Source organism: the organism of the source record quoted next, unplaced genomic scaffold (genome assembly GCF_019419815.1).
Source record: "Pyrus x bretschneideri cultivar Hongxiangsu unplaced genomic scaffold, Pyrus_bretschneideri_v1 Contig9, whole genome shotgun sequence".
Classification (NCBI taxonomy): domain Eukaryota; kingdom Viridiplantae; phylum Streptophyta; class Magnoliopsida; order Rosales; family Rosaceae; genus Pyrus; species Pyrus x bretschneideri.
Genome location: NW_025999831.1, coordinates 533,207 through 560,890, shown reverse-complemented (window position 1 = coordinate 560,890; position 27,684 = coordinate 533,207). Strand labels below are relative to the sequence as shown.

Below are 27,684 nucleotides of genomic sequence, written 5' to 3'. Positions count from 1 at the left end.
GCTTCAAAACTGGCTCAAAATAGCTGGATTTAAAGCTTTGACTAATCTGAACACTTATCTAGAAAGTCACAAACTCATCTGAGGTCATCTTGGGCTCAAAAAATGCAGTTTAAACCCAGAAACGTCACTTTTCAGCAACGCATATTGCTCATTCATTTAATCTCTGAAAAATAACCGCTTGGTAGAAATTGCTGAGATTTTGACACGAACAAGCTAAGGAACACATCAACGTCCTCCAATTTGAATCACTCCAAAATTTATTCGTTTGGTCACGTTTTGCTCCAAATGAAGTCTAAGGTCCTATGTTGAAAATATAAAGTAAAAGAGGTATTCATCAATTTCCCCCCTGAACTTATGACCATTGGCCAATTTTCCCCCTCAACTTTAATTTTGGCCAATTTCCCCCCTCAACTCTCATAATTAGTCAATTTCCCCCTTCAACTTTAATTTGGCCAATTTCCCTCCTCAACTCTCAAAATTAGTCAATTTGCACCATACTGTTAATTTTTTTTGTTTTTAATTTTCCATCTATTCTTTTCTTAATTTTCAATCTTTCTAATAACTTCCACCAAAGTACTAAAATTAACATAAACTCACATGCATAATATAGGGTAAAATGTACAAAAACATAATACAATTAGTATGTGATATGGGTTGATTATAAGAAAAAGTTATGAATCGGGTTTAAAGCATGTAGAAGAAGAAATAATAACAAAAAGAAATAACAATCCTAAACTCATGGATCATACCTATTTCAATAAAATGGGTTATTCTTAATAAGGAGTCAAAAATTATGAATAGACTAGCCATTTTTTCACTAAAGCTCGATTCTCTGCAATTTACTTGAACTTAGCTATCACTTTTATAAAGAAAATTGTATTCACATACAAAAATTTACACATCAATCATTTTCGTTATCAATTTTGTATAGTAAAAAATCAAATAAAATTACTTCATACTGATTTATCATGACTAATAATACTATCTATGATAAATTGTAAAATTCTAAATTTTAATCTATTTGTAATAGGATAAAGATATAGGAACATGATTAACATACATCTTATTTAGTTTCTTACACACACTTGTTTAATTATGATCAAATTAAAAATTAACAGTATGGTGTAAATTGACTAATTATAAGAGTTGAGGGGGGGGAATTGGCTAAATTAAAGTTGAGGGGGGAAATTGACTAAGTATGAGAGTTGAGAGGGGAAATTGGCCAAAATTAAAGTTGAGGGGGAAATTGGCTAATGGTCACAAGTTCAGGAGGGAAATTGATGAATACCTCAAAGTAAAATATCAAAATTCTACTATAATAATTATCAAATTATACTAAGAATAAGATGAAATATATAATATAATATTGACTCATTGCTTGCCGCCGTGGCCCGACTCAGGTGGCGGCCTCCTGATCCCGGTCCCGTCTCTCGGGTGGCGTTCGAGTCGCTGCACGCCTTTGTCTATGAGCTTCTTCTCGACGTACTTGATGCTGTCGATGTTGTGGGTGGGGAGCTCCATCTTCTCCACCCTCTTACGGCCCTCCTCGTCGTGGGTCACCATCCTGATCGTCAACTTGTATTTCTTGTCGTCGACTTCATTTTGTTATGCACTCCAAGTTTTGATGTTAAGTGAACAAAAACCCAGGTCTCTGTCTTCACTAGAAGGTGCTGGAAAGGTTGGGTGTTACCACAAACTTCTGCCCTGTGGAGGTATGGGAGACTCCTACGTTTTGTTGTAGGAATTATTATCCTTTTTGTGGTAACTTTGCGAAGTTTCTGCACAAAATTTGAAGAAGAATTTTGGACCATGGTGCAGGAATTCTGTCTTTACAAGCCCAATTGGCAGAATTGTTTGTTGTTATAATGGGCTAGAAAGAAAACTACAATTTGGGCCTCATTAATCTTGAGTCGGTTAAAAGAAGTGAATATCCTAGTGTAGTTGTTGGTTGACATTGTTTCAATACGTGCCATATGCTGAGAAGAAAAAAAAAACATACGACTGCATATGACGATTGTGTGAGTGGTGACGCAGGGACAACTGGTCCAGACTGTTGAATGTTGGACTGACATGATCAGGGAAATCTGAAAATCAGTCACTACATTTAGGTATTGAAGTTGTTGTGCTTTTTAGGATGTGCTTTTAAAATGACAGAATGTTTTTTTAGTAAAAATATTTTTAGAATCAATTCTTAGTAAAAATGCAAGTAAATACTATAAAAACATTTAAAGTGTTTCCTGGAATAAGCACATAACGGATGCTTTTTACATAAAGCACTTTTAAGTGCTTCTGAACCAAAAAACACTTTCTCTAAAAATACTTTTAACCATTTTAAAAGCATATCCAAACGAATCCTAAACGAGTAGAAGATGAAAAGTAATCACTTATTAACTTTTTAGTCTAAAATGCCACGTCCCAAAAAATGAGTGGCATTTTTCAAGTCATTCTCGTCTTTTTCCTCGACTAGGGTATCCAAAGCCATTTGCAAGACCATTTTTCACTTTACTCTTTGGTTTTTGCCACCATTTGTTCGATAAACGTATACAGAAGATGAAAAGCCAGCAGTCTCTTCTTCCTCTATAAACCGACGACACCATATGTTAATCGGCAAAATTGCTACTTGTTACATCATTGCTTTGAACAATGGCTGATGAAAAGATCTGTAAAAACAAGCAACAATATGACAGCGAAGACGGCGACGATGATGTCAACAAAGACACCGGAAGCGATTGCGGCCTTTCTCTGGAGAAGCTAAACCTAGGATCAAGGAAGAAGCTTGTAATCTTTAGCCTCAATGGCTTGATAGTCCACAGAGTTTCCCTCCACTACGGGACAAAAATTCCAAGCAATCGTATTCCCGATGGCACATATGGAAGCTATCTAGGTACGTACACCAATCTTTGAATTAGAGAGTTGTTCATAGCATTTAAAGGTGATTTAAATTATATTTTGTAAACCTAAAGTGGTTGATGGCGGTCGGATTATTAGGATTATTACTTAAGTGTTGTAAGACAGAGGAGTGTGGAACTTCGTGTAGGGAAACCTGAAGATCTACTAACATGCATATTGTTTATGGCTGACAAGTCACATGATTTGCAAATATAATTTAAAAGTTTGTCTACGTAGTATTACATTTTCAAAAAAGTTTACCAACGACTCATGGATAACGATTAGTTTCTCATTTCTACTAGAGCTTGTAGCATGATGTCTACCTAGTGTGAATTATAATAGTAATATGGCTTGTATTAAAAAACAATAAATAAAAAAAATACTTAGAATTAATACTACATGTTACATTCGCTTTAGGTTTGACCACCCTCTTCTTTGACGTTGCAGTTTTTAGGAGACCATTTTGTGAGGAATTCATGCAATTTTGTTTTGAAAGATTTGAAGTTGGAATATGGAGTTCTGCCCAAGAGTAAGAGCACACACAATGTTTTTTATTTTCTAATTAACTTTTATGGCATGTTTACTGTCAATTATGAATTTGGGAACTTATAGCATGGTTACTCAAACTGACGAATTGAATCAACTTTCGTCTAGTTGATCCAATTTTTGGTTCCGAGAGTATCTAATTCCTGATTTTAAGATGAAAACCACATTTTTTTTTTTTCCTTTTTCATTTTTGACTGTAAACGTGAAGAAGTTAGGAATTAGAACGATATCATTTAGTCTTGTTCTCGTTTTTGGTAAGTAAACATGCTATTAATGCTCTTGTCTACCGATTATCATGTTGAGTTATACTTCTGTTTCTTCATGATTTTCATTTGTTATATACTTGCTAGTCACTCTGATTATTGTGCTATGAATGACTGATTAACAGAAAAAATGTGGATGGTGTGTTGGATTGTATAATGGGAAAGCTGAGAAGACGACTGGCATTTGTTTGGGTAAGAACTGTAAGATACATAAAGCTATACATTCATATACGTATATTATTAAGATATATATATATGTATGTATATATATGTATTTGGTAAATGTTTGGGGACAAGATTTACTGATATGTATTTCTTCAATAGGATCAACATGAATGTACCGACTCTGGGTTGAAGTCGCTGGAGAATAAAAACAAGCCTCTATTTTTCAAAGAACTGGACAAAGTGTGGAGCTATTTTAGTGGGAAATATTCAGAATCTGATACTCTTTCCATTGATGACAAACCTTACAAGGCTCTATTGAATCCTGTATGGTCATCACAACTCTGCCTTCCTCCTTTTTTTTTCAGATTCCCGTTTTCTCCCTTGGCACTCCATTTTTTCCAAGGGTTCGGATTGAATTTTGAAGGAGAATAAGACTGAAATGGAAGGAGTGCAGAAGGGGAAAACGAGAGTGCGACAATGGCTGTCCTTGATCATTCTAAAGTTGCTTTCTTTATTTCATATCACAGCCTAACACAGGTATCTTCTTGGAGTCATATGATGCTGAGAATGACAACGACAAAGAATTAGGTATGGCGAGAATTTGATACATTTATTATTTTGGAAGTGATTACCGCATGCTCATTTTCACCTCCTACACTGTATATTTTTAGCACACAATGAACTTGCATGTTCGGATATCGTCTCCCTTGAGAATTAACATTTGAAATTCTACCACTTGCCTAACCCAAAAGCCGATTTTTCTTTTTTCTTGAACTGTTGGAAATAGATCCAAAGGGAGAACTTGGGAAGTATTTGGATGGCCTTGCAGATGCAAAAGACGTGCAAATTTATGTGAAGGGAAACCCCTTTGGAATGCCTGCAATTTCACCTACTCATCCGGATTGGAAATTCTACTCGAATGTTCTTCGTAGACTCGGAAAGCGGTACAAGCGTTGAGAGACTCGGCTTTCATGTTTTAACATGAACTGTTATCAACTTTAAATTTCAACATATGCTTTTTGTTTGCAGCACCTGAACTGAACATGTTGTCTTCTGCTTCTTTCTGTGTGTTTGTCTAGCTGTTACTCTTGTTGCAATACATTCTGTTGGATCGTGACGGAATCCTTCTTCGATAATTTTGTTCAAGTTATTTTTAATTCATCAATGTATGTCGTACAAAATCGCCAATTTATTTTAACTACGATACGAAGGGATGTACCTCTTCTAAATTTCAGAAGAAATAAATTGAGAAATTACAACGGAAGGCAACCTGAAGAGAAGAATGTAGCCCACTGCCAAGCAGAATGGGCGTGGCACAAGCAGATGATGGACCTAGGTTCTAGGTTTATGAATGGAAAAGACGCATCAGTTACGAAGTTAGATTCTCTATAGATGTGTCGAAAGAATATATTGAAGAACTGGCAAGAAAAATCTTTTTAGTAGTTGTGGGAGTGCTTTTTCATCCCCGCTAGCGTAGGCAATTGGGCGAGCCGAGTCAATTCTAGAATTTCAAAAGTAGGTCATTTTATGGCGAAGATGGTTAATATTTTATTATAACTTCTTATGAGCATATGAAAAATTTAGTAAACTTTATATTTTAGAACACCTCTCACAAACTATATGACGTGAAATATGTGTGGTCGTTGAAAGAGTTAAGATTTTATTATAATATCATTTACAATAAATATTATAGTTCAAATACTTATAAACACGTACTTTTCGTGCGAGATATTTCTTCACCGCCACTTATACTTTTAAACTCTAGGCCCTAGCCAGCTGTGTTCGTACTTATTATTTTAGTTTTAGTTGAAGAAAAAAGATTGACAAATATAAAATAAAAAAAAATAAAAAAATCTCCAACCCAATAAAAAGCAAATGTGAAAAAATTGGCAGTAAAAACAAAAGATAAAATAAAAATACGTGTACATGGTGCGGGCGGGGGCGGTCGAATAATCCGAGGGTCGGCCGGCAAAAGAAGACACACTTCCCAAAAAAAAAAAAAAAAAAACGATCCCAAAAATAAAATGCCTTGATATTCGGATACCCGATTAAACAAAAAAACAAAACCAAAAAATAAAGAAAAGAAAAAGAGAAAATTACCAGCAGCGAGCGTTTGATCGGCGCAGGAGGAGGAGGCGCAGACATGGTCGGTCAATGAGCTGCTGCGTTGGACTGGATTGAGTTGGATTGGACTGTTAGCCCTAACCGCAATGGAAGGTCAGCCTTTCATCTCCTCCACTCTCTTTCTCTCTCTCTACTCGGAAATTTTGGTTGTTTCCTTTAGTCTTTGTCATCTCTAGGGTTTCTGTGTTAGGCAATTTCTTATTGTTTCAGTGTTTTTTGTGCTCAATTTTGAATTTTGAGTAAATTCAAGAGCTCGATTTTGTATTTTTAAAGTGAATTCAAGAGCTTCTTCCTCAACAGGAAGTAACATTAATGTGGCCAGCTGAGTGTTTGGTGGATGAATTATGGGTTTCATTGCACAATGACCCCAATTGTGTGACTGTAAAATTTAAGAGATGAATTGAATGTCCAAAGGCAATGGTGATGGGTTCACAATGTCATTGTTGCAAATAAATAAAAAAAATGATCCAAATGATACGTGGATCCAATGTACATGGCACCTTGTTGCAGAAGAGACAATAGCTATGATGTATGATAGAGAGACAATTATTTATCGGGGAGATTTGGAACCATGTAGGTCTGTTGTTGGAGGAGGAGGAGGAGGACATGGTAAGTGAGGAAAGGTATTTCTTTTGGTAGAACTTGGGGATAGAATAGTGGATGAAGATTAAATGTAAAACTAGTTGGAAATTGAAATACAGCATACTCGAGAAAGTCAGCGAGGATAAAAATTAGGAGAGTGGTGTGAGAGTAGGAGTAGGGCCCAAGGAATCACAACCATGAGATAATGCTTTACGTATGTCATATAAGGATGACCAAGAGCGAAAAAAAAGAAACAAATATTAAGAGCTAACGCGGGTTTTAGTAGGGTACGAAAAGTCTTATGAGTCTTTGATTTTTTGGATTTATGATCAATTTTATTTCTATTGTTCTCCGCTCTTCATAATAAAACTTGTGGTTCTTATAAAAGTGAATAGAAAAAGGTACAGATGGACTGATGGTCAAATTTTGGTAACTGCACAGCATTTCTATAACTTTTGAAGTCAATCAGTAACAATTGTTTCTGTCATTGGTATATATCAACTGTGTGGATGCACTTGTTAAGAAATAGTACACAAACACACACGTAGATTCATGTGCATTTTCTTGTTTCGAACCCCATTTAGCTGATCTACATTATTATACTTTCTTTGGCAGCTGTGTCGCCAGACCAGGAATCAGTTGGGTCTGGGACAAAGAGGTCTAGTGCATCATCTGGCAGTAGGTCTCGTAACTGCAAGGAGTTTCTTCATAGATTTGTAGACAGTGGCATGCTTACTGCACAATTAGAAGACTGGTTTGAATCTATATCCAACACATCGGAACCAATGAAACCGGCCTTTGATGTGCCTTTTGAGTTGATAGAACTTCAAAAGTTTGACTATGCATTGGAAGGGATTTCATTTCAGCAGGTGATTAGAATGCCCAATTCCGTTTATGCTTCAACATCGGATGCTGTTGAAGAAACTGCTTACCTTGCCATTGAAGATTTTTTACATGCCGGTGCGAAGGGATTGTGGGAAGCATTCTGGAGTCAAGATGAGCCTATGCCTTTCTCTGTTGCTTGTCTATACAATGAAAACTTGAAATTCTACCAGGCTGAGAAGGCAATTGCAGATGGTAAACTTGGAGGTCTTTGTGCTACTGGTTTATTGCTTACAAACTCTAGACATCCCCGTGGGAAGTGGGATCATATTCTTGAACTGTCTCTTTTAAGGCCTGATATCAGAAACTTTTCCATGGATAGTGACAGGCAGCTTTCTCTATCTGTTTTAGGCGAGGCCCTTTTCTATGCTCTACGTGTATTATTATCAAGAAGCTTGAGCAGAATGAACTACTCTCAGAGTTCAAACTCTGTGTTTATTCTTCTTGTTGATTCTCAGTATGGTGGGGTAGTAAAGGTTGAAGGAGATGTAAATAAGATGGTGTTTGATGTCAATAATGTTTATGAATGTGCTGCTGAATGGATTACAAACCATTCTAGGATTGCAGTCTCGCCCATTGATAGGATCTGGAACAAACTTGGAAATGCCAACTGGGGAGACATTGGTGCTTTACAGGTACTCTTTGCTACCTTCCATTGTATCGTGCAATTTGCTGGATTTCCCAAGCACTCGATAGAGGACTTGGCTGCTGACCATGGTCCTCGCCTCCAAGCAAGAAGGACTGAGAGGCAGTTGGGGAATTCCCGGGCGAATGGAAATGGTCTGTATCGGTTCCAGCAGCGCAGTGTATCCCCAGAAATCGTTGAAGTTGAGGATGATTCTGCTAAAATTGAGACCGAACAGTTAATGAAGCTAGAAGCAGGATCTGTATTATGGTTGGAGGATTCTAACTGGCAAAAAGGTTACCAGATCAATCAAGTCTTGAATAACAGTGAACATCCATATTACATTGCTTCTCCGGTTGAAGAACCTCAGAAAAGTTTGTTTCTATATGTTGGTTCTCATCCTTCCCAGCTGGAGCCCGCGTGGGAGGATATGAATCTGTGGTATCAAGTTCAGAGGCAGACGAAAATATTGACTATTATGAAACAGAGAGGTCTATCTAGCAAGTATCTACCTCAGTTAAGTGCTTCTGGCAGGATTATTCACCCTGGTCATTGTCAGAAACCCAGCTCGGGTGGAAACTGTGATCACCCCTGGTGTGGCACCCCGATTCTTGTGACCAGCCCAGTTGGTGAAACAGTGGCTCATATGACAAGTGAGGCCAGATTTGGTATGGAGGACGCGATCAGGTGTTGCCATGATTGCTTATCTGCACTTTCAACTGCTGCTTCCGCAGGAATTCGCCACGGAGACATCAGGCCTGAGAATGTGATTTGTGTCAGGTCTGCCGAGAAGCAACCATATTTTGTTCTTATTGGTTGGGGACGTGCTATTCTTGAAGATAGGGACCGCCCTGCAATGAACCTTCATTTCTCTTCTACTTATGCTCTCCAGGAGGGAAAGCTATGCTCAGCTTCAGATGCAGAGAGCCTTGTTTACATGCTTTATATTTCGTGTGGTGGGGTTCTACCTGATCTGGATTCCGTTGAGGGGGCACTGCAGTGGAGAGAGACTTCTTGGTCCAGGAGATTAATTCAACAGAAGTTAGGTGAGGCCTCAACAGTGTTGAAAGCATTTGCCGATTATGTTGATAGTCTATGTGGGACACCATATCCCATGGACTATGATATATGGCTAAGAAGGTTGAGGAGAAACATTAATGAGGATGATTCTGGGAAGGAAATTGATACATCGGGGTAAGACCTTTTTTCAAGGGCCACTGTATTATAATTGATCCCTTGTGGATCATCTGGATCATAAACGGTTCCTGGCTGCAATAACATGAAATTTTGTAATAAGTTTTTGATACCTGATGTCGGTTGTCCAATGTGATGGTCATCTGAAGTCTTTTGCTTGGAAGTTGGAACAGAATATTTGTGTAAAAGGACGGAGACATACGTTGGAACAGAATGTGATGTTTGTGCTGTTCCTTGCTCTGGAAACTATTTTGGGACTGCTTCACAGAATCTGCGCAGGTGAGCATCATTTTCGCGAAATTTCTGAGCTTTTAGGGTTAGAGTGTGTTCGTGGCGGACCTGAGGATTTAAAATTATATGGATATGTTTGCATACAGCTCCCTAGTAACAGTAGGGGATCGAAAAAAATCATTGATTTCTGGACTCGGGAAGAGTTTTGGTTAAAAGAATATTTGCTGTATCTATTTATTACCATTCCTTTGTAAAGATAGATTCAAAGTTGGCCGGAATATTTTCAAATGCTACGGCGCGAGTGGACTGAAGTATTCCATTGTGTCCAGGGAATCACCCTTTTGTGTAAATGTATGAGCCTTTTTAAGTGTGTATTGAAAAGTCATTTTAATGCAATTATCTGGCATCTTGGTCTTCCTCTAATTTCCACTAGTGGCTTTGGTCTTTCTTCTTCTCACATCAACTAAACCGCTACCAAAACGACCAAAATTATTGATTGAGTGGTACTTTTGTTCTCAATGTTGGAAGAAGTTCCAAATTGACTCGTTCCGGTTGATTAAAAATGGCTGGGTGGGGATTCTCCCAAAATATGCTTGACAGAGATCTCAAAGGAGTTAGCCAAATGGTGGATGTCTCAAATAACTGCGCGGGTTTAGGCGCCTTGCAAATTATGGTTGCCTGACAGTGTTTCCTCTCAACTTGGGTGGTTTAAAACATGCCGGAAGTAACGAAGGGTATTCGTTCGACAACATGTTGCTGAACTTTACATCAAGCGTTAAATCCTGGTGTGTGGGGATCAAGTTGGCTAGGACAGTGTGTCTTCCTTCTCGGCGCTTAAGTTGGAATCACACTTCCCGCAATTTATAAGAGTTGGCAATTCGTGCTTCACTAAGTATTGAAAATTTGTTTACCACTTAGTATTACGTTCTAGTGGTATTCCTCTTCACTTGTAAGTGAGAGATCTTTGGTGAGAACGATTCTCACCAAAGATAAATTTGAACCAAATTATTGTTAGCCTATTGTGAGGCTAAGCTCCTCCCTTCTCTTTAGTGTAGATAATATCGCTTGTTCATTAAAAATAAAAATAAAAAGTACCAAAATTTGTAGTTTTTTTTTTCTTTATTGGCTTATTAATTGAATTGCCCCTTACACTACCATTTAGTTTCAATTTATTCTATGATACTGGTTTTGTCTCACTTTGCCACTTGAAGCTACCATTTTCAACTCATTAAATTTCTTTCTCTTCTTTCGTGAACCCTAATTTGTTTCACCAATAAGATTAGTTGATTGAACTAAAAGGCAGGACAGAGGCAAGATAAAGAGGTGTGTAAAAAGTGAAATTGTCCAAAATACCCTTGAATTTAAGCTTTCTTAAACGGATGAGGTGAAGTGAGACCAAAAAAGTTGAAAACGGTAGTTTCAGGAGGTAAATTGAAACTAAACGGCAGTTTCATGGAACAATTCAATTAATAATTAGTTTTATTTTAAAGAAAAAAAGAAGTTATGTTCTTTGTTGTCAATTCACACTTTGGTAAAACTGGAAAGTCTGAAGGTAAGTAGCAACAAAAATACTACTGTATCTTAACAACCCAAAATTGCAGAGACCGATATCGTATGCGAATGTAAGGGTGCAAAATCGAAGCACAAAAATGGCATGTTGGCTGCTGAATACTTCATGACTGGATTACATTAGTTCGGATGAAATCCCAAAAAGGCAGCGACGAAGATTCATTTACATACATGGCTCCCTGGAAATTTCTGAATCCTGATTCAGAGAAAGTGAAGTAAATTAGATTATAGCATTAGCATATGAACAGCAACGAGATGAATACTATTCATATCATAGGGAATTCGTGAAAAACGGAGTGCCGGCTGTCGTTTCTATCCAAGATCCTTTCCAGCATGCATGTGGATGATTCAAAGTTTCTAACTTGTATGGCAAGCAACATAAGAATTTAGGACAGACGGTTTTGTTTCCGTGAACTGCAGAGGTTTCGCTGTCTAAGCGTACTGCAAACCTAGATCCTCTCATGAATGTCAGGTTCAAATCTCTGTCTGCTCCTACAAGAACTATGTAACACAACATAATGATTTGTAGAATATCTAATTCGACCGCTAATGACCAACGTTTCGAGAAGAAAATAAAATCTTCGTTTACGGTTTCTAGCATTCTCTATACGAACCCAACAAAGTTTAAGCGAAATGATGCAACTCGAAACTGATAACACCATATGCCACAACAGAACATCTTAAATCCAACAAGCCACCCCAACACGAGGAGGAGGGGGGGGGGGAAGAGAGAGAGAGAGAGAGAGAGAGAGAGAGAGAGAGAGTAGATGATACCTTGAATTTTTATGGTATTCCTTCATTCACTAAGCTACATTGGAGTGTCTATCCATAGCCTCTACGTCTTGGCGTCTCCAGTATCGGAAGAACTGAAGTAGTATCTAAATGACATTAAGGTTCAAGAGTTTCATATTGTTCAAGATATTGCACTTGTTCTGCAAGAAAAAAAGTTCGACGTTCGAAGGAAACTATAAGAACAAATCTTTGCAGTAAGTGAATGCACTTGTACTATTTAACAAAGTATACTATACATGTTCGAAGAAACATATGAAACAGCGACGATAAAATAAGGATACAAAAATATCCAGAAGCATGCATCCTCCAGCATCCACCAGCCATGCGAGGTTCGGTCTGATATTCGACCACTCCATGCTGTTCACCAAAATGCTGCACAACAAGGAACCACAATCGTTCGTGAAACGGACTAAAACTAACACTTGAAATATTCCACATTGGTAAGAAAATATATCAGTAACTTTCGAGCTTACGCTAAAGTAAATGGCTGTAAACCAAAAGGATAAACAGTAGAAAAAGAACCATGAAGGATTAAGCAATATTCACCTTGCGATGTAAGTGGTATTGCCAACAATAGCAATGATGAACATGAAAGGATTAAGTCCCTGCAAATTATAAAGGAAAATTATATCCCTCAACGGTACTCATAACCCCTATACTCGAGCTTATGCCTAACACAAACACAGATTAATTATTTTTCCACCCATTACTGACTCCGAAAAAAGAAGGTGAAAATGCTTACGTCAACATTGCCCTTCCGGATCTGCAAAAAAATGATCTAGAACCAGAAGTTAACATTGTTCAAACAACTGAGACAGAAGACAAATGACATACGTAAAGACACGTAAGAAATTAACGACTGTTAAGGGTACTACTCACATTTAAGTAAATTTGAGGAAGCCGTCCGCCAATGTAAATAGCTGTCATTCCCCAGCCAAGGAAACTTCCTATCTCACTGCTATCTTTAGTACCCGTTTCTCGCAGCAGCCCACTACTCACCTGAAATTCAAATAGCAGTTCACCAGAAAAGAATAGAGCTTAATTTTTCAGTCTTCCACGTTGGAAAGGTTTCTACATAAAAACTATCATAAAACTGAAAAAATATGTATAATGAGCAAGACAGTGACCCAAGCTTAAACCTTTTGTCCAAACTCGAAAGTTGAGAAAAATAATGATGACGATGATGATGAGAAAAGATAAAGAGGCAACCGAGAGCGAAAACTGCTTAACAATAAACTGTCTAATGGGAAACACTAGTGCTCTGTGCAACAAGAACAATGCTGCTTGACCTGTTCTCTATAGAATCTTAAGAGTAATAAAATTGAAGTAAATTAATACTTTGGAATGTCAACTACCTGCAACAGCCATCTTCCTACTTGCATCACTACTCCTCGATTTGGATTCTCAACACTTAAATCAACTGATTGGTGATTAAAAGTGCCAAATAAGGTCATCAGCGAGACCTAAAGTCAAAGAGACAAAAGTTTACATCGTAAGATCAATATTAGAACGATAGAATATAAATTTTACGATCAGCAGTATAGAGCTCACCACACATAGCGTAGTCTTGACATTATTAGATGGTGCAGATTGTGTAGATGCAAGGGCTCTTCATTGGGATTTCGATTATGATTCAATGTACGAGTTGTTCTTTGTGCCGCATGAAATTCTTCTGTAGAGGCGTGACTCCTTGATAAAGATCTTGCCGATCTGATGAACTCATAAGAAAAAAGATATCCAATTACATGATCATGATTGTCAACAATGAAAAGTTGATAGATCACTACACTGCAAATTTAAAATTTCATGTCAGAATGCATCTGATTATTGTTTCAGACGTTCTTTAAAAATGTTGCCAACTATTTCAGCTAGCAACATTTTGTTTCAAATTTTTAAGCTTGTATATGTAGCAAGGGTGAGCAATTGACCAAAAGCTCCATCATGAAAATCAGAGAGGCTTGAGTATCAACAAGTCTCGAGCATCTGTAGACGCACTTGAGAAAATGCACATTTTGCTTTAGTGAGCCAAATCGAATTCTCCATCAGTTAAATTATTAAAAGCAAGACTATAAGAGAATAATTTATGACTCTGATGGGAAAAATCAGTTACATGTAGTATGATTCTCGTCCGGGAGAAATATTGGGACAAAGAATGGGTGAACTTGAAACATTTCCTGCAGAGGGGGTGTCAATCACAATAATCCTGCCACTAGCTTTTCCTGGAACCTCAGCCGGATTAGACTTGGAACCCTAAATTACAGATTAGTGCATCAGAGGTATTCGCTTGCTTTCTGATATAACGATTGTAGGTAAAGGGAAAAAGGAAATTAACAAGCAGAAAGTAGTTTAATAAGCAAATATACCGGTCATAAGTAAATTACTGTGCACCAGTTATATACTACTGTTGTATACTTCAGGGATTAGGATATTCAAGTCTCTCTGAGATGAACTCGAACACCTCTCTAAACCCAAAGTTATAAACTTGAAATGAACATAAAAGAAAACATGCAGGAGTGTCTAAAGATATACAAGAGGAGACGAGGACGCCAGATGCTAACCTTTTTCAAATTGTACTTAAGACGAGGATATATATAACGATAGTATATGGTCTGTGCAGAAAGAACTGATGTGGTTGCTGTATAAAACTGCATACCAAGAAAACAGTGCACATCAACTTATTTGTTAATGACATTAAGTAAATGTTAATAAAAAACCTATGTGGTTAGTTATCAAAGTGCAGCTTGAGTCGACATTCCTACCATTGCTGTATAGTATTGTGTTGGAAGCTGCACAAGCAAGTATACAAAGGCAGTTAGTCACCAAACGAATATAAACTGCACAAATGAGCGCGCATTACACAACGCCGAGATAGACCAACACAAACTTGTCCCTGAGTTAATCGTGACCATAAAGAAAAACCACGACGCTACCACACCAACGGAAAGGAAAACACGACGCTACCACACCAACGGAAAGGAAAACAAAATGTCGTCTTCTTTGAAGCCATGTCACAAGTATTGGTCTTCCCATCAGCAATTAACGAAACTAATAGTGTCTAAAGGAGACATGTCTACCGCATAAGTCCTAACGAGCACTGGAGACATGTCTACTGCATATGTGCTTTCGTTGTAAAGTTGACACAAAATCATCAAGAATAATACATTTCCATACCAACGTTAATTAAAAGCTAAAAACCTTAAACAAAGTTTCGAAAGCTATGAAAACAATGAAACATTAAACACTCACAGTAGCTGGTTCCAACAGGCAGCCAAAAAGGTTAAACAGGTCTCTGCAAAAGAATTTGATATAAAATTAGTTACTGGTCCAAATAAGAAATTGAAATTCCGGTTTGATAATGTAACGAATGATCCAAACACATTCAAAAATTCAAAAAGTATACAAAATCATCAAGAACAAATGGATTGGTGAGAGTGAGATACTCTTGGACTATTACAAAGCAATTAATCTTACATCAATATCAAAAGTGCAAGGACGTACGAAAGCGAAAATCGTAGAAAAACACAATCCCAGTTTGTCATTTGGCCAAAAGATAAACTACAAGAACTTCAAGGTTGCATTTGGATGATATAGTTTGATAAAAACACTTGTAACTCAAGTGGTAAATAATATTTATGCATGCACCGAGGTTTTGTGTTCGAAAGTATTTGAAATGACATTGACGTAACCACTAAATAGACGTGCGTTAAACTAGCTGGTTAGTACACTGTACTCCGCCTCTTAAACCCTACACCCTAAACCCATTAGAATATTACCAGAGAATCCAAGTCATCAAGAAAGCAAGAGAGAGGCCGTGAGTGGATTTGGCTTTGTAGTTAGTGATGATTTGGGGAATCTCAGCGACGCCCCAAGTGAGGACGCTGATTACACCCAGCGCCAACGACATGAAGTCCTTCACGCTGCAGAGTTTGTACCCCAAGTACTTCCTCCCCCATTCCCAGCAATGCTCGCCCACTACTCTTCCCATTCCCAGTCCCAATGGGATCGTTGAACTCCCAAGAAATCCCATTCCCGTTCCTTCTCTCTCCCCTCTTTGCTTCTCTCTCACTTCCCTGCTGTGTTCGAGTTTTTCTATATGTTTTGAGTGGGAGAGAGAGCTTTTTTATATTAGGGGGAGAGAGATTTATTAGAAGGAAATTCTAAGGTTTTAAAAGATTTATAAATTTATGGTGTTTAATGGAGTTTTATAGATTTCATGTGGTGTAAATTTTAAGTGAAATATTTCGAATTTTAGGAGAGACCTCATTTCTTAAAGTCTAAAAAACACTATAAAACCTTTAACAAAAAAACAATAAATAAAAAAAATAATAAAAAACACTATAAAACCACTCCAAATTCATTAAAATCCTTCACCTTATAAAATACTCGAAAATCATATTTTATTGAATATAGAGTTTTATGAAATACTTTAAAATCTTATAAACTCTACACTCGGAAATTTATAAACTCTTTTACAAAAAAGGATAATCACACACAAAAAAGGGTTGTTACTCATAAAGTTTATGCCAATCTTTGTTTGCTTAAGAAAAACATATCTTTGAATATCTTTTTATTTATTGAACAGAATATCTTTTTTATTTAAAGAATGATTGGAACTGAAAGTTACTGGCAATTTTTGCCGGTTTTGCGAAACGTTGAATCGCTCGAAAATAAAGGGAGGATATTCTTTTCACTCTTAAATTGCAAATTTGCAAAAATTGGTTAAATCGTCCTTGTAATTATTAAAAATTATTATTTATTTTCCTTTTTGGCTTTTATTTGCCGCCACTCCAAAATTGTCTTCATAGGCAATACAAACACCAGCTGTGTTACACTACATTCTCGTTTGGAAGTAATTTTAAAATGACTAAAAACGTTTTTGGTAAAAATATTATTGAAACTAATTCTTAGTGAAAATATAAGTAAATCTAAAGGAAAAAAAAAACATTTCAATTAGTGCTTCTTGAAAGAAGCACTTTCAATCATTTCAACAACACGTAGATGTCTCACCTTTAGTCGTTAGATAAGGATAGACAAGGTTCAATTTGAAATCAGTTTTAACATCAAAATATGACCCAACCAATCAACCGTTAAGTGGTGCAGTTCAGTTTGATTCGAGCTGAAATCGAACGAAAGAACATGAAATATTGAAACACAAACACCGAAAAAGCACTGTTGTTCATTCCATAATATTCATCCTGCAATTCATAACGGAAGGTAGCATAGGTTCCGGGTTGAAGCACAAACAGCGAAAAAAGTACATCGTGCTGATAACGTAAAAAATCAACCCTGGTACAGACCAAAGAAGTTAAGGGAAAATAAAAAATAAATCATGTAAGGCTTCAATAACATTACCCACTGAAGGGCACAAAGAAGGTTGTATAACCTAAACCAAATGCTGATCCTACAGGAGTATTAAAATTGTGGTTTACTTTTGGAGACCTGGTTCCATTGTCTGGACTGGTGGGGCTGTAACTACAGCCAGACTCAGGTCAGGAGCGCCGGAATCAGACTTTTCACGGATCTCCCGGTACTCTTGACAAAGTGCACACAGATGGCAGAAAAAATGAGTGACGAAGTCTCCACATGGTGCTTCCTACAAAATTCAAGGACAAGAAATGATAAGCACTAGTGAAGTAAAAAAATTAAGAACAAGCAGTTGTCCCACAAAAAGTTTCGAGTAGTTCATGACCTCCCGCAAACAAATATTTCAAAGTAATCAAATACATTATTTTCCACCAATGAGCACAATATAAAGTCACATTCCCTACCACATGAATGATAATTACATCTTCCCTTAATGATATTATAATCCTGCATCAGCAACCTGAAGCCTTTCATTACTATATATGAAGAACCTTTTTTTTCAAATCTTAAGAGTGGTAAGCCTTATATATGGTGTCAAGCACAGGCATGAATTGCGGTTGGAAGCTCAAACTTTAACATTGTATGAGAGCACTCAATCAACGTGTCAAACCCAACTTCTACACCAATAATCAATCACATTTTTGGTAATCATTTCTATTTCTCAAACAGTCGAAATGCAGATTGAAACTCAGATGAAAAGTAAAACAAAATTCAAGATAGAACTGAGAGAATAAAAGCACAAAATCAAAACTTTTCTACTCTTAAAAAGTTAACAGACTTTGAGGCTGTAAATTGAAAAACGATGTTATACCTGAAGATTATACTTTGTTCTTAGGGCACTGCGGTAGCCACAAGCATAACATGCAACAAAGCATCCCGGTATGCCAAAAAACAGGCCCTCAGTCAATAAGCAGCAGGCAGTATTAACAAGTGCCCACAAAATAAAATGAGTCATGCATGATCCTAATAATGTCCCAGAACCCAGAAATTCTGCATTCTTTCCAAACAGAAAGCAAGGGCAAAATAGACCTACACAACCTGTAAAATAAAAAATCAGCAATCAGATGGTCGTTATTGGTTTGAAAGTCATTATCTGGAGACATGATGGATGAAGCTCCTGCTACTGTTACGAACATATTTGGCAATGGTTGTGTACCTAACAAGCAAATGTTACAACTTATTGTGATAAACCAAAAAAAAAAAAAAAAAAAAAGTCAGATTACCCTCTCCCCATGTACATCCTCTAACGTATTCAAAACATTATCATCTATTTATTCACCACTAACAACACAGAGTATATACCAACAACCAATGCTTTACCTCACATCAAACTGGATATCACGTCGTTAAAATGAGGTTTAAAGTACTCAATATATGGATCTTATTAATAATCTTTATCCAAATTTTGTCCATGAAAAATTCAAGGTGTTAGTTTATCAATGTACACTTCGTAAGTTCTGTTATTCTAACCTACTGTTCTCTTCATGTTCTTGTCAAGTTTGATGAGATAGTATATACTGTTTGATCTATAAAAAAAATCCGCACATGGTTACTCGCCTGAAATCTAGATATTGCAATGGCTTTTAACTAACACAGAATGAATACCAATCACAAATTTAGACGTAAAAGAGGTCCCCCATATATTGAAGAGTACTCAGAGAACATTAATGCATAAAAAATAAGAGGCGAGCACATAGTAACATATAGGGTTAGTTAAATAATTCAAGTCCTCTCCTAGCCTTGCTTAAAGAATCCTCGTAAAATTCATGTATAACGGCAACAGGCTAATTTTTGTTGTCCCTACTCAAGAAGGCACCTTCATAATTTTTCCTTCTGATAAATCAAGGTCACAAGGCAGAAAGTAGCGTACAGCTCTGCATATCGTCACAGCATGCGCAGATTCCAGAAGACCATTGTTTGGGCCCATCAATGCTGTTCTGCTGATTGGGCGGGTCTTCATTTCGCAAAACAATCGCTGAATCAGAATCTGACATTCCCAACGGAATGTAAGCAGGTGGAGCGTAACTGCTTTGGCCTTTCATCTTCTTTCTGGTTACACAAATGATCTGTACCAGTACCCAAAAGCACTAGAAACGGATAAAAAAGAAAATGTAACAGAGTCAATGAATGTGCAATCCTGTAGATCTCAACCAGTCACAAAAACAATTCTAATAAGAATTACCCAACAAACATGAAAGCGAAACAAACACAATGTGAGAGGGAGAGAAATCATCAGTGGGGGCAGCGACGCTTTTGTCAAGATTTCAAAGAGTCAGACGAGCGGCCCACTACTAATCACACAGATACCATTCCCAACTACCAACTTATGGGGTTTCATCACAAAAAAGCCCCGGTATCATTAGGATCGGAAGCATTCGTTACATACTGTAATTTATTTTGTCAATTTTCGATGTGGGATTCTTGTATTCTTCAACACATACAAATGCTAAGATTGTAACTCTTGAGTAACAAATTCAACGAATTCGAACACAAAATAAAGCATCAAATCAAAAGTTGGGATTTTGGACACAAAATTTGAGATTCAGAGCTAGGATTTAGATAAGAAATCAAGCTATGCCATGCCCAACATAATCACAAATGAATTAGGAAAATAAATAATAAAGAAAATTGAAAGCGAAGAACAATGAAAAAATGGGTAGAAATCGGTAAATAAGATTCTTACCGGGCCGGCTGAGTCGGTGGTGGAGGAAGGAATAGTAGCGCCGACGATCCGCCTGTTCTGTTCGGTGGTTGAGAGAGTGGAAATGACGGGAGCTAACCGGGTCCGAGTCGATTGGAGGAGAACCTGGAGTTGATTCCGTTGCTTAAATTACCTTTTTGGGCTTTTGACTAAACTAAACTTTTTTCTTGATTGAAATTTAGATATACGGCCATATTATTTACTGTCACTTGATATTACCATGTGGTTGTGTTTGTTGAAATATTTTTATTATGTAGTTGTATCGTCAATTATAACATCTTTCTAATAGAGATAGAATCCACATGCGTTGACGGATTCTATCTCTATTAGAAAGATGATACATTTAAAAAAAAAAAAAAAGATAGTATTTACACTAAGGGGATGGGGGAGTGAGGTGGTTCAAATTCGTTTTTAATGAGTATCGAACCCAAAGATACAATTAAATGGTAAATATAGCATTACTCTTTTTTTCAATTAAAAATAATGCACGGTTGAAAAGTTTGGAGGGCTAGCTTTGTGGGAGAGTTAAATGTGGGAACCCGGAGGATCTTAGGGATCTATCAATCGTGTTTGTTTATCGTACATCGTACGGTTATAAATTATTTTAAGTATTTTTATTTAAAATTAAACACAAATAGTACTTGATAAAAACTGACCACACGTTGTATAATAAATAGACACAATTCACGAATCCCCAGGATCCTTAGAGCAGTTCCACCCCAGCCTAATAGGCTAGTACACAGCTTGAAAAATGGACTGGCCTCCCCTTTTTTTGCTTCACCTGAGCCTAAGCTAGGCCATAGACCGTGTCACTATCCCGACCCGGGTGGGACGACTTCCCGGGCCCGATCCACCACCGTAGCACGATATTGTCCGCTTTGGGCTTACCATTCCCTCACGGTTTTGTTTTTGGGAACTCACGAGCAACTTCCCAGTAGGTCACCCATCCTGGGATTGCTCTAGCCTCCTACTCGCTTAACTTCGGAGTTCCTACGGAACCCGAAGCCAGTGAGCTCCCAAAAGGCCTCGTGCTAGGTAGGGATGGGAATATACATATAAGGATCACTCCCCTGGGCGATGTGGGATGTCACAATCCACCCCCCTTAGGGGCCCGACGTCCTCGTCGGCACACCACGGCCAGGGTTAGGCTCTGATACCAATGTCACATCCCGACCTGGGTGGGACGACTTCCCGGGCCCGATCCACCACCGTAGCACGATATTGTCCGCTTTGGGCTTACCATTCCCTCACGGTTTTGTTTTTGGGAACTCACGAGCAACTTCCCAGTAGGTCACCCATCCTGGGATTGCTCTAGCCTCCTACTCGCTTAACTTCGGAGTTCCTACGGAACCCGAAGCCAGTGAGCTCCCAAAAGGCCTCGTGCTAGGTAGGGATGGGAATATACATATAAGGATCACTCCCCTGGGCGATGTGGGATGTCACAGACCGACCCAGAATTGACAATCCTGTGAGACGGGCTATCTGACGCTGCTGATGCTAGCGAGGCGTCGAAGGGAGAAGGACGGGAGGACGAAGTGGACGACGTGACCCTGGGCGCACTTGATGCCCTGCCATTGAGAGTAGTTGAAGAGCTCGTTGAGGGTGTAGAGGAGCTTGATGTTAAGGTCGGCTTGGGATTTGAAGGACAGGAGGGTGACGACGTCGGAGGATGAGATGAGGAGGTTTGGAGGCAGTGGTGGGAATGGAAGGGAAGTGGAGGGGTGGACGGCAGTAGTAACGAGGAAGAAGGGTGGAGCTGCAAAAATTAAAAATATTTTAATAATAATATTATTATTTTATTAAAAAGTCAGAAATTAAAAGTCAAATTATTATTTTATAATAAAAATTGATAATATTTTAATAAAATTAACTAGGATATTTTTTTTAGGGGTAGAGATGCATTTGGCCTATTACTGTTCATTATGGTCTATCGCTGTTCACTGAGTGGATTAAATAGGCTGGGTGCTGACACATTTTTTTAGGAGTGGACTTGCTCTTAGTAACAAAGATAACCTTCATGTTCAAGATAGGTTTTGACACATTTTCACATATACCGTCAAGTAAGTCAAACGAAAACAACACACTTTTTAGGAAAACGGAACAATAAACACAAAAAAACATGAATATATAAAAAGAAAAAAAAAAGGTATTTAATCATCATTTCTCATGCATTCTTTTATGATCACTATAGTAATTAAACCCTGTTTTTTTTTTCTTTTCTTTTTTAATTTTTTTAATCAAAATAACCTTTTATTTTTCCTTCTTTACATATAAACGAGATTTCTTAGGTCCAATTCTCGTCAAAACGATTTTCAACTACATTATTGCAAACAAAGACTTAGGATGGTGTATTCAATTGGGAATTTGAGAGATTTTAATGGATTTATAAATTCATAGATTTTTATATAGTTTAACTAATTTGTAGAGATTCCATGTAAAATTTTGATTCAATTCCCTCGAAATCTCATGGGGAGATGTGAGATTTGTGGATGCTTAAAATACACTACAAAATCTCTCAAATTCCATCTAATTCCTCAACTTTTCCAAATTCTAATTAAATACAGCTGAATGTTATAAACTTCTTAAAATTCTAATTGAATACATCCGGATTTCTAAAGATTAAATGGAATAATCTTCAAATCCTGATTGAATACACATTGAATTTCAGAAATTCACTTAAAATCCAGATTGAACACTCTGGATTCATTAAAAGAATCAAAATCCTTCAAAATCACAATTTAATACACCCCGTTAATATATTTTGTTAAAAAAAAAAAAAACAGAAAATTCGGGAGGGTATAATGGGGAAAGGGGAATTTTCTCCTGAAAATGAACCGCGAACCGCGAAGCATGAAGAGAAAGGAAGCGGCCATGGCGATGCCACGACGTTGAATAACCCAACCCTTCATTCACCAAGACGAAACAAATTTATAAACCCTAATTCCTCAATCCCCAATTCCCAACTGAAAAATCGAATCCTAATTACAAAGAAACCGAATTTGATCGATCGAGAAAAATTATCAAAAACGAAATCATGGATCACTACAAGGTATTGGGGCTGGCGAGGAACGCGAGCAAAGCCGAAATCAAGGAAGCGTTCAGGAGGCTGGCGGTGAAGCTGCACCCAGACAAGCACTCCGCATCCCCCAAGGCGGAGAGAGACAGAGCCACCGTCCGATTCAAGCAGGTCTCCGAGGCCTACCAGGTCCTCATCGACGATCGCAAGCGCGCCGACTACAATTTCCAGAGCTCGCACCGCCCCCACAACAATTACAATACCTACACTCGCACTTACAATTACGGTTACGGATATAGTGGTGGTAATAGTTACAGAAGAGGCGGTGGCTCCGGAGCCGCCAGTGGAGCTTCCTCTGCCTTTGAGAATTTTCTCCGATATGTCACAACGCGCGCTTTCCTTCTCAATGTCTCCGTCGCAGGGTAGGGTAATCCTTTTTTCCTATTCACTTGTCTGTAAATTTCCGCGATTGATTTTACAGTTTTACCATTGAATTGCTTATTTAAGTCCATTTGAAGCAAATATAACGGCTGTGAAAACAGAGGGACGGCTGTCCATTACCTGACTGCCTCTTTTTTTTTTATATCCGGTTTGGGATTGGCAGCGTAAGATTATACAGGTGGAGTTTATTTGTAATATTCTATGCTATAAAAATAAAAATAAAAAACTAAAAATAATTTGAAAATTTTGAGTTTTAATCAAAATGACAAAGATGTGTTGTAAGTGAATAGTACCAAGAGTGATTTTTTAGAGTAAAAATATTTTTTTCGTTAAAATAAACAGTACCAGAAGTGTTTCGTTAAAACTCCCTGACAAAAACTCATACATTTGCCCGATGAGGTGAACATGAAATTACATTTAACCGTGCCCAATTCGGCATTTGGTTAATCAGTGTAATATGTTGGGTAAATTTCTCTTTGGAAATGCTTCATTGGAAGATGAATTTTGTGCAGGGCTTTCTTAGGTGGTATAGCAGTTGTTAATTTGGGCTGGGATTCCTTATGGAAGATGCATAATCATGAGGTACGTTGCTCCTTATAATGCTGTTGGTATCCGTCGATTGCATGTTTATAGAAATTGAGCCTAAAATCGTCGAACGAATCATTCCAACATTGTGACACTGACATGCTTTTCATTTGCATTCAGAAATCATTTGAAGAAGCCATGAAATCCGTTCGAAAAGCCAAAGCACGTACAGAGAAGCCGTAGGAGCCGTTTGCTGAAACCACACAATTACATGCAGATAAAAGCAGTGTTCTCATTAGTTTTTGAGGCCAGAGTATGTCTCATTCAAAGTATTTGTATGATCTGTCTATGCTTGATTCGTTATTTTTCTTGTTCTTCTCCGCGATAATGTACTATTCATGTCGATAGAAGATAGATTACAATAATTGGAACGCTTTGGTTATGTATTCGGGTTATGTATCATATATTGGAAATTTTCCTGAGGTATCATTGTATGCATAAACCGAAGTGCTCTTGTAAGTAGTAATACAGTACTAGTACAAATAAAAGCAAAGTTCTTGTTAGTTTCTGAAGATCAAGTATGTCGCTTTTAAGGTAGTTACATAATCGATTGACGCTTAATATATTGTTTCCTTTGATTTTCATTTTTACTCTTCGGTGTTGAATTTCTTTCCGTTCATCTTTAGTTTATACCCATCTTTTATTTGGTTGTACTGGTGTAATTAGCTTGTTATGTTATTACAATCGTATGAGGATTGGTGGACCAGTGATGCCCGCTGGCGGCCTTGCACTCTTGGTTTCTTGGGGTACAAGAGTCACTGATGTCACTGGTATCCAGTAGATCTGATTTGATGCATTCTCAAGGTTAGTGTTTTAAAGTTTATATCGTCCTTTTTCTTTCTTATTATTTTCCCAGCCAACCTGAGAAGGATGAATATGTAAGGATCGAGGCAGCAGGAGCCGAATGGACACTGATTCAGGAGACAAGGTCTTTACTTACCATGTACTGTTATCATTTCTTGTGCTTGTACAGAAGATGGGAATGGGATACATATTTGTGCTCGGCTAGAAGGAAACCCTAGCCCGAGCACGTGCAGTATCTTGACAGATTATGCTCTCCTCTCCTCTCCTCTATTCTGCTTGTCCAATCGTCCTTTTTCTTTCTCCGTAGTCCTAATCCTCCCTTTTCTTTCTTGTTACTTTCCCAGCGAACCCGAGAAGGATGAATAAGCAAGGGTCAAGGCAGCAGGAGCCGAACGGACACTGATTCAGGAGACAAGGTCTGTACTTAAATTTAAAATTTACTGTTACCATTTCTTGTGTTTATACAAAATACGGAAATGAGATACATATTTGTGCTCGGGTAGAAGGAAACCCTAGCCCGAGCGCGTGCAATGTCTTGACAGATTATTCTCTCCTCTCCTCTATTCTGCTTGTCCAACTGCTTGCAGTTGAGCGTCATCTGCAGCGACCTCAGTTTTCTCATCGGTATGTGTAGTTGTTTGCTCTGCTACAAGCTGCCCGACCTTGTCATATTTTTCGATGAATTTATCTTCCCAATCCTGCAATATGCCAAGTTCTTCAGGCCCCAGACCTTCGAGATTGCCGTTTATGTCTTGGGGTTTAAAAGACAGAAGAGCCAGCGCTCTGCTTGCTTCCCTTCCAGCAAACATGGCGTACGGTCCTCCTGGTCCGTAAAAGTTCCTGCATTGTATGTTGTAATTTGCTTCAAATTATGATCTTCTTTTGCACTGAAATTGCCAGTTTGTGTTCGCTTTTATAAAATCTGAACAACCAATTAGAGGATAAATAATAACAATATCTCCATAAAATTTGAATACTCGGATTAAAAATCCGTAAAATTTGTTCGAATTTGACGAAGGAAGTGATTTTTGCACTCTCTTTTATCTTCATGCAGAGGAAATTGGCGAAGTGTGACAATCAGTTTCCTTTGACTAAGTGTGTAGCTTTGGTCATTGACGTTAATAAGAATTTCCGTCAAATTAAACACAAGTTGTCACGTGATTAAACAAACGTACACAGTTAGAAGATTTACTAAAAGACCGCCTAATAACCTTTTAATTTTTAGTTTTTGTTAGCTTTGTTTATTGACTATAATAAGAATTTCCGTCAAAATTGAGTGCTGTGTCACATGCCTAAAAAACACATGTAAGTATAAAATTTGACGCTTGATAACTATTTCGTTTTCAATTTTTATGTTTACTATTAAACGCCGAGTTACTGTCCTCATTTTTTACAAAAATTCTAACGGAATTGGCATGAAAGACCAAATGGTCCCAGTGTGTTTTTTGTAAATTTCAAGTAAGTGCAAAATGAAAGAAGGGAGGAGAAGCAGGGAAGGTACCTGGAGGAAGAGACGTCGTATATCTGAGCCCTGATAGCCATAAGCAGCGGCTTATTGGGGTCAGACCCGTCGTACTCTCTCAGCTGCTCCTCCGTCATGTCTCCCATTTGGACCGACGAGCCTCTCGCCGCCCCCGAGGAATTGAAGTATTTATTCACAAAATTGGATTTGGAATCAGAATCGACGGTGTCGATGGTCGCCGCCACCGGAGGCTTGTTGTAATCTTCGGGACCCACAAACATGCCGGTGACTATTCTGTAAACCACGACCATCATCCCGGCGATTGTGAAGAAGGCCGCCGGTGATAGTCCGGTGTACCGCCCTATCTCCTCCATCACTGCTCCGTATAATCCTTCCATTTCTCTCCCCCTCTCCTCTCTCTCTCTCTGTCTCTCTGTCTCTCTCTCTCTCCCCTTCTTCTACTTGGAATTTGTGTATGGGTTTATTGCTGCTCCAACTTCTTATATTTGGTCAATTTACTACCACAACTTCACCTACCAATTTCAGGCTCACCTACCTACTCGGCTACTCCTGTACTTTTTCTTTAGTTCCACTTTTCTACTGTAGGCTCACAACGAGGTAAAACTGTAGAAGGTTTTTTTTTTGGGTGAAGTGTTCAAATCATTTTTCTTTTTGAAACTTGAAATAAAAGAAGTCGGATTCTACTACTTAGTACTACCGCATAATAGTATTCTTTTTTATTTATAAGTGAAATATTTTATATTCAATTCTCGATAAAAACTGAATTTGAACCACATTATTGCTAATTCATTGTGAAACTTGCACATCTCATATACTTTAATGTAGATAATATCACTTATTTAAAAAAAAAAAAAAGTCGGATTCTCTACTAATCTTGACCACAAGCTACATTATATATTAATTTAACGGAAATTGATTTCAACTTAGAAAATAGTGGGTTGAACAATAAAATTCTAACTAGTAGGGCAATACATTGCTGCTAACTTTATTACCCAACAAACCGAATTAAATTAGAAATTCTTACACTTGGTTGATTACTAAAAGTTTTCTTTTAGTAAATGAATTATGCATTGAAATTAGTTATAACGTATCAAGTTTTAACAAGTATCATTTTAGATGGTTGTATTCTATACTATAAAGCATGAACGGTGATACGATACGATGGTATAACCTTGATATGTATCTATCAAATCAAAATCATATGACCATGATATGTATCCAACTAGTGTTGTATCTAATAAAATATCAAATACTAAATATACGACCAAACTAAAGTATCTATTCTTCATATGCCTAATCAACTAGCATTTTTACGAACCAAGATCTAAAAATATGAGCTTAAGGATCAAACGATCTGGACCGTTAAAATTTGATCTAACGGTTACAAATATGGGGCCTTCTAAAGTTATAATAATAATAGTCGTTGGA

At 37.6% G+C, this 27,684-nt stretch overlaps 5 protein-coding genes and 1 pseudogene across 6 annotated transcripts; 3 read left to right on the top strand and 3 right to left on the bottom strand.

Annotated features, from left to right (window-relative positions):
- Positions 1–2,469: 2,469 nt before the first annotated feature.
- On the top strand, positions 2,470–5,024 carry LOC103944318 (probable C-terminal domain small phosphatase). Its single transcript, XM_009354746.3, has 6 exons — positions 2,470–2,884; positions 3,337–3,418; positions 3,824–3,890; positions 4,023–4,187; positions 4,391–4,451; positions 4,651–5,024. Exons 1-6 carry the CDS (start codon positions 2,644–2,646, stop codon positions 4,818–4,820), a joined length of 786 nt encoding a protein of 261 aa, XP_009353021.2. The 5' UTR covers positions 2,470–2,643; the 3' UTR covers positions 4,821–5,024.
- Positions 5,025–5,838: 814 nt separating this feature from the next.
- Positions 5,839–9,924, top strand: LOC103944319. The gene is made up of 2 exons (XM_009354747.3): positions 5,839–6,080; positions 7,185–9,924. The coding sequence occupies exons 1-2, from the start codon at positions 6,074–6,076 to the stop codon at positions 9,272–9,274; spliced, it is 2,097 nt and encodes a 698-aa protein (XP_009353022.1). The 5' UTR covers positions 5,839–6,073; the 3' UTR covers positions 9,275–9,924.
- Positions 9,925–11,873: 1,949 nt separating this feature from the next.
- Positions 11,874–16,355, bottom strand: LOC103944438 (annotated as a pseudogene).
- Positions 16,356–17,022: 667 nt separating this feature from the next.
- LOC103944320 (protein PLANT CADMIUM RESISTANCE 10) lies at positions 17,023–20,081 on the bottom strand. The gene is made up of 4 exons (XM_009354749.3): positions 19,910–20,081; positions 19,097–19,313; positions 18,038–18,264; positions 17,023–17,455 (listed from the first exon to the last, which is right to left on the bottom strand). Exons 2-4 carry the CDS (start codon positions 19,266–19,268, stop codon positions 17,288–17,290), a joined length of 567 nt encoding a protein of 188 aa, XP_009353024.1. The 5' UTR covers positions 19,269–19,313; positions 19,910–20,081; the 3' UTR covers positions 17,023–17,287.
- Positions 20,082–22,738: 2,657 nt separating this feature from the next.
- On the top strand, positions 22,739–25,249 carry LOC103944321 (chaperone protein dnaJ 72-like). Of its 2 annotated transcripts, XR_007255393.1 has the most exons (5): positions 22,739–23,365; positions 23,897–23,966; positions 24,090–24,222; positions 24,826–24,897; positions 25,118–25,249. XR_007255393.1 is itself a non-coding variant. In XM_048576418.1 (3 exons), exons 1-3 carry the CDS (start codon positions 22,962–22,964, stop codon positions 24,150–24,152), a joined length of 537 nt encoding a protein of 178 aa, XP_048432375.1. In that variant the 5' UTR covers positions 22,740–22,961; the 3' UTR covers positions 24,153–24,481. The 2 variants fall into 2 exon arrangements, 1 of the variants encoding a protein (XP_048432375.1); XM_048576418.1 differs by lacking the exons at positions 24,826–24,897; positions 25,118–25,249 and having other exon boundaries at positions 22,740–23,365; positions 24,090–24,481.
- LOC103944322 (membrane steroid-binding protein 1-like) lies at positions 25,193–26,763 on the bottom strand. Its single transcript, XM_009354751.3, has 2 exons — positions 26,275–26,763; positions 25,193–25,613 (listed from the first exon to the last, which is right to left on the bottom strand). The coding sequence occupies exons 1-2, from the start codon at positions 26,631–26,633 to the stop codon at positions 25,334–25,336; spliced, it is 639 nt and encodes a 212-aa protein (XP_009353026.2). The 5' UTR covers positions 26,634–26,763; the 3' UTR covers positions 25,193–25,333.
- Positions 26,764–27,684: the final 921 nt, after the last annotated feature.